At 37.7% G+C, this 11,275-nt stretch overlaps 1 protein-coding gene across 1 annotated transcript; it reads right to left on the bottom strand.

The window, feature by feature from the left end:
- Nucleotides 1–1,299: 1,299 nt before the first annotated feature.
- Nucleotides 1,300–3,304, bottom strand: LOC132189036 (uncharacterized). The gene is made up of 7 exons (XM_059603510.2): nt 3,040–3,304; nt 2,677–2,918; nt 2,330–2,581; nt 2,127–2,219; nt 1,947–2,051; nt 1,488–1,840; nt 1,300–1,387 (listed from the first exon to the last, which is right to left on the bottom strand). The coding sequence occupies exons 1-7, from the start codon at nt 3,290–3,292 to the stop codon at nt 1,339–1,341; spliced, it is 1,347 nt and encodes a 448-aa protein (XP_059459493.2). The 5' UTR covers nt 3,293–3,304; the 3' UTR covers nt 1,300–1,338.
- Nucleotides 3,305–11,275: the final 7,971 nt, after the last annotated feature.

Here is an 11,275-nt window from a genome sequence, read left to right as displayed (position 1 = left end):
GCAATGAAATGAACACAGGCAGTTTTTCACAGTATTTCATGAAGCCAAAAAAGAACTGCACAATTAAAATCTCCTGATCAATTAATAGTATTCAACCCAAAAGCGAAAATATGAATTCCTTACGTAACTCACCTGCCGTGCTCCCTCTGCGACACAAATAACAGCCGAACCCTTTGTCTCAATCAGGTATTTCAGATGACTCAAAACACCATGAGGCCCGTGCAAATTAAAAGATACCTTAGATGTGCATATCAGTAGAATCAGTAACAGCTCACAAAGATAACTATCCAATTAATTGCTAGTAATAAGTACCTCATGAATCAAACATATGTCAATTTGTCCACTAGCTAGGGATGCATGCATAGCTATATATCTACTGCTACGGCCCATCAATTTGACAATGCCAACACCATGATAAGCATTGTGCGCCTAACAAGATTGAGGCCAAAAAAAAAAGTTCACTATGAAGAAACCAACACTAAAAGAATTCAGCAGGAAAACTTATCCGGAGAAACATAACTCCATGCATGGGCAAATAAAATGCACGTAGAGTACCTCTATAAGAAACATTGCATTTATGTTTAAGTACACAACAACATTCTTTGATGAATCAATTAATATATGAAATAATCAAACTAATCTAAATGCCCACAAGAAACATAACTCAAAATGACTAACCTCATCAAAATCATAAAAAATATGTGAGAACTGCCCCATTAACCAAACCTGTCAAGGGAAAAAACTATTAAATATTTTTTTTACAATTCATGGGCAGCAAAATTCCAAAACCCAAAATAAAGTACTTATCTGCATTCTCTTCCTTGCCAATTCATCCTCATAAGCAATTTGAGTAATCTACCACAATGAACCAATATATAATATCAAAGACAATGAAAATGAAACCCAAAATGATAGAGAAAGAGATACTAAAAATGTGTTTCTTCATGAAATATATTAAAGCGAGAACCTGCTTGGGCGGTTTAACTTTCTTGTACTCTTGTCATCCTGCATACACTTAAAAATAAAATTTAGAAAGATATTATTACTCCCTTGCATTGTTTACTCAAAGTTCTTTAACCTTGATAACCATGTCAAGGGAGATTTACTAACTCAAAAGTTGTTGAACCAAAAATTTTGCGAATATCTTAATATAATATAAACCAAATAAAAAGTACCAACAGATATACATTACCAAACAGATCACGATCAACAAATAGTCAAATACACATTAGCAAATAGAAAGTACCAACAACTATCCAAATACATAGTATCAAAAAATATATCACAAATACATGCTATCAAAGAGTACATCCTAAATAAAGTTATTCCAAAGCTCCCTCAATTGTTGGCTTCACTTGATGCACCTCCAAGCAAGCTCCCTCCAGACCTAATAGAATAAAATTTCATATAATGATCAATAAGCTTTTTAACGATTACTTAGTATGTGTGTTTTTGTAAAATTAATGCATAGGTAAAGTTTCACTAACCCTCCAATACGTGACATTAAGAACTCAACAGTGGCTTTTAATTTGTTCGTTTCCTCAACGTTGGCTTGCAAATTCTCTCTGTACTGATGAAGTTCAATTCTAGTCTGTTGAAGCTCGCTTTGAGTATCTTCTTGTCTTTTCCTACACTCATCGTGGTTGTCGAACTGGGTGAACGCTTGAGATGAAGTTCTTAAAGGGGTAGGAATAAGACCGCATCCCATTCCTCTAACGTGCCCAGTTCGTCGGCCCCCTAGTACTTGTGTGACTATTTCTTGCATTCGGTCATCCACACTTGTTCCCTCCACATTGCCTTCCTCTAAGCCCTCACTGGTTGTTAATTCTTGCATTTGAAGCTGCACAAGTCATAGTTGGCCTTAGTTTAACATATACTTCATGCAAGTTTACTATTCATGTTCTTCACTAATCAACTTAATGATCGGAGCGTAAACAATTACTTACATATAGACTTTTGCATTTGTCGTTCACAAACTGTTTATCCTTTTTTCTTGTATGGGTAACCTCATACAGTTCAACAGGATTAGGCTTCACTTTTGTTTCTTGTTCCTACACATAATACATATAATCAAAGTTTACACTAAATAACGTTACTTTCATTAAATTATGGTACGAGATACTTACCTTTTTGTAAATGACATTGACAAATGAACAAGTCCCAGCTGTGTGATTTGTTTCCAATTTGCTTCTGTTTAGGGTATTTCGTTCAGACTTTTTCTATGAAATTTGGAAAGAAAAAAAAAACACAATTATTCATAAAATGTCCTCAAGTGCATGCAAATTATATCAATTTGAATATTCTAATCAGTATAATAATATATATTTACCTTCCATTTACCGTCATCAAATGAGTCACATATTAGGTTCCACTGTTGAGGACCATACCCTGCTGGCACGTTTTCCCTCCCAATAGCCTTAGCCCTGGCAATCCCCTCATCATCGTCTTTATCAATGCCGTCAAAATATTTCTTGTAATGATCCCTATACAAGTTCGAACGAAGCCTAGCATATGCACGACCCAATTTATTTTCAACAGCTTTGATGTGCTCGTATCGTTCCATATTCAGTGCGAAGTTTGACTGATACATAATAGATAAGAAAACAATAGTAAAAAATGTGTCACATTAATTTTCCATACGAAACATATTATTAAACATTACATTGATATTCATACCTGAACATGAAACAACAACTTGCTCTTTTCTTCAGCTGGGACCTTTTTCCATTCACCGTGATGGAGTTCGCACATGTTACGAATAATCTCCCCAATCTTGCTTGCAAACCATGATGCATTCTCGCCTACAGGTGCCCGGTGTCTATTTGGGATGTTTAGCACTACGGGACCATGCTTAAGTACATGGTCACTCAACTTCTTACACTTGGCCTTACCCCTTACACTTCTGACAGACGTGGTAGCTGTTATGCAAAACATGGTAACGTAGTAAGTTATATTTGGAAAAGTATATTGTCAAATGTCTATAACAAACCAAAATAATACAAAAATAACAGTTCATAAATATAAAATTCATGAACTTACAAGATGCAGTAGGGGCGGCTCCCTGTGAATCCAATCCTGCCACTGAGTGAATAGGATTATTAGACTCATGCGAAGGATGCCCATCCACTGACTCGAGGAGGAGGGGGGGCGAGGGCGACACATGCATATCTGTATCACCAAACCCAGAATTGAGAGTCGGACTCTCATGCTCGTCAATAAGGCCCCGGCCTTGACCTTGGCCTCGGCCTCGGCCTCGTGCTGCTGGAACACGTTTGCGTCCTGTTGTTGTCATTGTTATGATCAATCTGCTAACAAGTCAAAAACCACAAAATTATATTAGTCAATTTATAACCATATAGCATGTTCAATATTTTTGACAAACATACAATAATCATGCTAGTAAAAAATAAAAATAAAAACACCACAATATATATATATATATATATATATATATATATATATAGAGAGAGAGAGAGAGCATCAATTTCATTAAATATGCTAATACACTTTGTACTTACACCAAATTTGAGCTTATGTGTTCAACACATTTCATCATCAGATTCATATTCAGAATCTGTAGCACTGTTACTTGAAGATGATTGTTCGTGTTCAGAGTCCTCTTCGTGTTCAGAGTCCTCTTCGTGTTCAGAGTCTATATCGTTGTCGCTACATAACTCCTCTTCCTCATCAAAGTTTGTATAATGGTCCTCGTCTGGCAAGTTATCGTTGGCAAACATGCTTGCATCAAGTTGAATATATAATTCGTCAATTGCTATTGTCGCATCATCTCTACGTAATTGAGTGGAGGCTTCAACATTCGCTTCATCAACAAAGACCATATTACCCCCAACACATTCACCTTCCTGGTATACGTCATCACTGAGTCTTTGGTCATCTTCTGTATTATCTCCCTTTTGTACTGTTGGAATATCATAGATGTCTCTATTGATCCACTTCTGCACCACTTTCCAATTACCACCCAATTTGGGATCATCCAAGTAAAACACTTGCGAAGCTTGACATGCTAAGATGAACGGGTCGGATTCACACCATTTACGAGAAGTATTCACAATCGTGAAGCCTTGGTCCATTCGTACTCCTGTTGCACTCCCAGTGTCCCACCAATCACACTCAAACAAGTACACGAGATTTTGGCCAGGGTAACGTAACTCTAGAATATTTTTTAACTCACCATAATACTCCGTTATTGAGGTTTCGTCCTCACCTGAAACAGAAACACCACTGTTCTGAGTAGTACGAGTTTCTGCACATTCTTTTGTGTGATACCTAACCCCATTCACGATGCAACCTCTATACGAATGAACATGACGATCAGGCCCACATGCAAGATCATATAAGTGTTTTGAGTCATTGGCTGCAGTACGCCCACTATTGTATAAACGTTTATGGAACCAACGTTCAAAGTTAGCTTCATGCTTTTTATCAATGTCACGGCCGCCTTCTCTTTTGATCATATTATAATGTTCACTGCATGAAAAATAAACGTATTGGTAAATGATCATCAACCCTACAATTATAACATGTCGTAACAAGTAAAACACAAAGGCCATTACTAAACTTACTCCAAATATGAGGCCGTTTCGTTACAATTGGTAAGCACATACCATCGTGCCCTAGCAAAATCATTAGCATCCAGTGTTACTAATTTAGCTGCTCCTAACGGCCGAACTCGTTGGGAGAACACATCCAAGCGCTGGCTCAATTCTACAACATCAACGTCAACATTTCTCCGTTCACGGTTCCATCTTGTCTCAATCCCCCGAAGGTACCTGGAACAGAAGGTCAAGCTCTCCTCAGCTAAGTAACACTCGACAATAGACCCCTCTGGACGCGCTTTGTTACGCGTCCACTTCTTATATCTTCCAAGTTCTCTTTCGAACGGATACATCCAACGGTTTTGTACGGGACCAGCAAGCTCGGCCTCCCGAGGTAAATGAAGTGCTAGATGGATCATAACATCAAAAAAAGCTGGCGGAAATATTTTTTCCATTTTGCATAAAATTGTTACAATGTCGACTTTCATTTGTTTTAGGATATCAACTTTCAACGTCCGTGCACATAACTGCGTAAAAAATGTACTGAACTCGGTCAATGTTGTTCGTATTTCCGACGTAGAGAAATTTCGAATTGCAACAGGAAGCAAGCGCTGTAAGAAGACATGACAATCGTGGCTTTTCATACCCGAAATTTTACCAGGAAGCTTGTTCACACATCGACCAATGTTAGATGCATACCCGTCAGGAAATTTAACACCTTTCAACCACTCACATAAACTCTTCTTCTCATCTCTTGTCAAGATGTACTTCGCAAGTGGCATCCTATAAGTTTCACCATTTGGCTGCACATGCAATTCTTTACGTATACCCATCAACTGTAAATCTCTTCGTGCCTTGACTGTGTCCTTGGTCTTCCCATCGATATTCATCAACGTACCTAAGATACTTTCACATATGTTCTTCTCAATATGCATTACATCTAAATTATGACGTAGTTTCAAGCTTGACCAGTAAGGCAACTCAAAGAAAATACTTCTCTTCTTCCAATTCAACACAACATCTGTGTTCTTTCTCTTTCTCCCGCTTGTTTTTCGAAATTGCAAACCCTCAGCATCTCTTAGCTGTTTCAACAATTGACTTTCAGACAATTCTTCAGGTTGCAATCTATGCTCCTCTGTACCATCGAACAAATCTCCTCTTTTGCGCCATGGATGCTCTTGAGGAAGCCACCGACGATGACACATGAAGCACACCTTATGCCCATACTTCAAATACCTGAACGATGTATCCTTATTACATACTGGACATGCAAGCTTTCCAATTGTAGACCACCCAGATAATTTTCCATATGCAGGAAAATCATTTATAGTCCATAGTAATGTCGCATGCAATTGAAATGTCTCTTTCTTTGATGCATCGTACACGCGTATGCCTTCATTCCATAAATCTTTCAAGTCATCAACCAATGGCCGCAAATATACATCAATATTCTTTCCAGGATCTGAAGGCCCTGGGATAATAAGGGGCAACATCAAATTTGGACTCTTCATACACATCCACGGAGGGAGATTGTACACCGTTAACATTACTGCCCATATGCTATATGTTGTACTCATATTACCATATGGGTTGAAACCATCACTTGCTAAGCCAAGCCGCACGTTGCGGGAATCACTTGCAAACCACTCATGTCTTTTATCAAACTCTTTCCATACAATAGAATCGGCGGGGTGTCTGAGAGTATTGCCATCATCTTCTCGACCTTCTTTGTGCCACCGCATTTCCTTGGCCATTTCTTTTGTCATAAACAACCGTTGTAACCTCGATTTTATTGGGAAATACCGTAAGACCTTTTGAGGAATATTACTTTTTCTGCCTTTGCCATCAATCCATCTTGAATTGTTGCACTTTGGGCATACCACTTTGTCTGCATGTTCTTTCCAAAAAAGCACACAACCATTCTTGCATGCGTGTATCTTATCGTAACCGAATCCCAAGTGTCGCCTAAACTGTATTGCTTCTCTATACGAGCGTGGCAATGTCTCTCCATCTGGGAGGGCCGTCTTTATCAAGTCAATCATCATATCAAACGCCTTGTTACTCATGTTGCAGAACGCCTTTATATGAAGCATCTTCAGTATAAAAGCAATTCGTGTAAATTTCTTGCAGCCTGGATAAAGTTCTCGTAAACCATCTTCCCAAAATTGGTAGAAGGAGCTTGTTTGTTCGTGATTATCAGTTGTGGGGCCCTGTGAAGTAGAGGATTCTCCGATGTTAGCATCAACAAATGTCCCCATACATACATCGTCTAACAATTCTTCAACTGCATCAACCTCCTCCATCATTTCACTTGTATGTGTGTGCATGTTTGTAGAAGTGTTTTCCCTAAAATGATCTTCCCCGTGAAATATCCATCTAGTGTATGTCGGAGTAAATCCATTCATATACAAGTGACCCTTCACCTCGCTAATATGAGAATAATATCGATTTGCACAATCACGGCATGGACACTTTGTCATATCACGTGAATCAACTGATTTAACTGCCATTCCCATGAATTCTTCCACACCTTTTTGAAATCGCTCTGAACATCGCGTACTTTCCCGCATCCAACTCCTATCCATATTGATGTCCCTATTAAAGGTTATTCGTTACGTACATGTACGCACACAAGGGAATTAGAAGATCAGATTCTTAAGAATTGAATTAATAGAATTAAATGGGAGGTCTGTTCTCAAATATTAAGAGAGGGAAAGTTTAAAAGGAGCATGAGTAATGAGAGAATTCTAGAAGTGGGTTACTAGTTTAGAACAAATATATACGAAATGATGCTAGCTCAATGCGATGTTACCTAACAAAATATTCTAGAAGTGGGTTACTAGTTTAGAACAAATTTCTATTTGTAATTTATTTACTAGTTTAGCTCAATGACAGTTTTACATTTTTTAGAGAAATGTTAGCGGTCAATAAGTTTTTGATATTTGGCTTATATTCTCTTACACACTCAAGAGATCAACCATTAGACTTATGTAGTCCACCATTGATTTATGTGGAGTCAACATAAGTCCACAAATATAATATTTGATTTGTAAGATTAAATTGACTAAATATGGGAAGAATGGCAATGCTAGGGCAACGAGGATGGGTTAGGTGTGAAAGAAACCCATCCATGTGGAGCTAGGGACAAGATGAAAAATTGATTTGGAAGTATTTGATTATTGTCGGGAAATGATTATGCGGAGATAGTACACATAACACAACGTAATTTTACCATTTTTAAAAACTCAAAAACACATGGGCCACTTTCGTATTTAACCCTAATTTTAAAGCCTAATATTAGCAATTACATGAGCAAAGTTCCAATAAACTTTACTTTACTTTAATCCATTAATCCATTAAACTTTACTTTAATCCATTAAACTTAACTAATCGGAATCAGAGCAAACTGCGATCGATCGCATGATCGATCGCAGTACCAGACACCCAATGTGAGGAACCTACTGATGCTGCGATCGATCCTGCGATCGATCGCAGTACCAGACACCCAATGTGAGGAACCTACTGATGCTGCGATCGATCGCAGGATCGATCGCAGTACCAGACACCCAATGTGAGGAACCTACTGATGCTGCGATCGATCGCAGGATCGATCGCAGTATCAGACACCCAATGTGAGGAACCTACTGATGCTGCGATCGATCGCAGGATCGATCGCAGGATCGATCGCAGGATCGGACACCCAATGTGAGGAACCTACTGATGCTGCGATCGATCGCAGGATCGATCGCAGGATCAGAAGCTGAAACTGAGAAACAGAGTACCCTGCGATCGATCGCAGGCCTGATGCGATCGATCGCAGATAGGCGTTTGCAGAACATCTTCCTGCTTCTGTGGACACAAATAGAGGACCTTATACACCAGACATAGAGGACCTTATACACAAATAGAGGACCTTATTTTTGAATTTTAATCGTATTGATTAGGGAAGAAAACAAGAAGAAGAAGAAGTTGTAATGCATATTAGGGCCATGATTTCTAAATGAAAGGTCATCTAACATATATGCAATAACCTTTATTTATACAAAAGATTAATTTCATAAAATTAATCAAAATCCAGTTCAATTATTTGATGTGTTTGAGAAGAGAAAAATAAATATATAATCAAAGGTCATCTAACAGATGTGTTTGAGAAGAGAAAAATTGCAAAGATTAATTTGATCCAATTCCATTTCCTCCGGTTTAGTTAACACTTTAGAAAAAAAAAAAAAAAAACATACTCATACGAAAAAGAAATCATGGGACTTAATCCAACATCAGCTAAGGACATAGAGTATGGTGTGCTCTTAAGAATTGTTGAGTCCTCTTCAAGCAAACAATTGCCTAAAATAGAATGCTTTCGTAGATCCCGCTTTTGAGCCTCTCTCTCCTATGCAATTCCGATAGTATCGTTTCTCCAAGAGCTACCACAAAGCTCTTGGACTCCTCATCTAAACCAGAATCATTGGCCATAATTCTATCCATTAACTTGCACCACCAACACTAAAACCTCTACCAGCAGCATAATCCACAAAGCTGTAAAGAGGTACCACACTCTCACCATACTTCTCAAAGCCATCCAATTCCTGCTTGGCCTTGGCCCTAAGCTCCTCTGCTACCTCCATTGCCTTTCATTTATTGGGTATTAGGGGCCTCTCACAATAGCTATGGACTGCAATCTGGATAGGAGATTGTAGCCACTAGCTACATCCCAAAACTCAATCGAACGCTTGTCATGATTCTTCTTAATTTCCCCAATATATAAAAGGGTGGAAAGTAATATCTTAAACTCAAATCTTTCAAAATAGGAAAAGCAAACCCTTTTTGTAATTTGCTCAGGTAACAGGAGGGGTGACCAAGATCCCTAGTGATAACTTCACATGCACACCATGGTGGCTCCCTGTTTGGCTTGTGATTCAAACCCTAGAGAGAGAGAGAGAGAGAGATAGAATCTTTCTATTGGGGAAAGATAAGAAAAAGATGATGTTGGGGCATGTCTAGTGTATAAGGATCAAAGCCACATAAAGACTGTTTGTGTAATGAGAAAAGGGGGGAATTGGACTCTCTCATGGTACATAAAGATTAAAGGGTCCTCTAATACCCAAGTAGTAACTTTGCTTTTTTCCTTTTGTGATTCTTTTGACTGCCTTCAAAATTCTCGTAGGGATATACAACTCTTTTAAGTTTCTTATTATTTTCGTCCATGAATATAAGTTTGTTAAGACGAATAATGTAAATCTTAGTATGTTTTATGAACTTATTTTATTCTTTATTTTCTACTTGTGATATGAAACATCAATTTGTCACAACATTCTATAAGTTGAGATAAACGAACCCACCTAATTTCTAAAAGGCAATGGAGGTAGCAGAGGAGCTTATACAAAAAAAAAAAGCTTCATTTAAGTGATTTTTTTTTTAATTTTCTAAATGAAAGGTCATCTAACATATATGCCCAATAAATGAAAGGTCATCTAACATCCAATTTTTAAATGAAAGGTCATCTAACATTGATATAAGTTGGCCGCTTTAAAGTTTCTGCTTCATCTTTGTGAGTTGTAAAAGTTTATTAATATTATTTACTTAAGAAATACTAAAACTACACTCTCATCCCACCAAGTTGATATGACATTTCCATCGATCCTTAATTTTCGTTTCTTTGTTACCAAGGATTTATTGGTTGATGAACACTACCAAGTTAGCCTAAATGAAATGAAAATTGTATTTCTTAAGTAAATTATCAATAATTTTTTACATCAATGAATATCAATAATTTCAAATTTTAAGCACGAAATAACATCCAAGATCTCACAACATTTGTGCAAATTATCACAATCAACCAACCAACCACTATAAGTCCAATAGTCCACTATCTATCTTCCAATTAAATGTATATAGAGGTTCATGAGAAATGAAGCAATATAAGATGGTGTAAAAAGCAACAAGTAGACAATCAAACGTACCATCTAGAACCTCTATTAGAGTTTGAATTTACAAGCAATTTCATGAGAAATGAAGCAATATTGTGAAACTAATTCATTATTTACCCATTCTTGAGCTATTAGAGTTTGCATTTACAAGCAATTTCATGATAAATGAAGCAATATTGTGAAACTAATTCATTTGAGAATGGGTAAAGAAATATTGTGAAACTAATTCATTATTAACCCATTCTTGAGCTATTAGAGTGTGAATTTATAAGAATTGTGATAACTTTCTTTACCCATTCTTGCTCCTTTTCTTTACCCATTTCTTCAAATCACAATTCATGGATATTATTGAGTGATTGAGAGGCATTTAAGGTTTGCAAGGGTTTAGGAGAAACTCATACCTGAGAGAGCTACAAGAGAGTTGATGAACACTGGAGTGAGAGCTGGCAGTGAGAGAGGTGCGCCGGAAACAGCTGCCGGAGAGAGAGAAACTTGCGTGGAGTGAGTGAGAGAGAGAGAGAGCTCGAGAGAGAGGGAGGGAGAGAGTGAGAGTGAGCTCGAGAGAGTGAGAGAGTGAGATTGAGAGACAGCGTGAGAGTGAGAGTGAGAGTGAGAGACAGCTAGCGTGAGAGTGGGGAACTAAAAGTGGCGCGCGGGAGGTCTTCAGACAATAAACAGTGCCCAAAATTTTAGAACCCCCGCCACTTTCAGACAATTCTGAAATTCTTTTAGTTCAGCAAAATTTTAGACAGATACCACTTTTAGTTCAGCAAAATTTAGTTCACAAAAAAGCTA

This window comes from Corylus avellana, chromosome 7 (assembly GCF_965113065.1).
Source record: "Corylus avellana chromosome 7, dhCorAvel1.hap1.2, whole genome shotgun sequence".
Classification (NCBI taxonomy): domain Eukaryota; kingdom Viridiplantae; phylum Streptophyta; class Magnoliopsida; order Fagales; family Betulaceae; genus Corylus; species Corylus avellana.
This window is presented reverse-complemented; position numbering and strand designations above follow the sequence as displayed.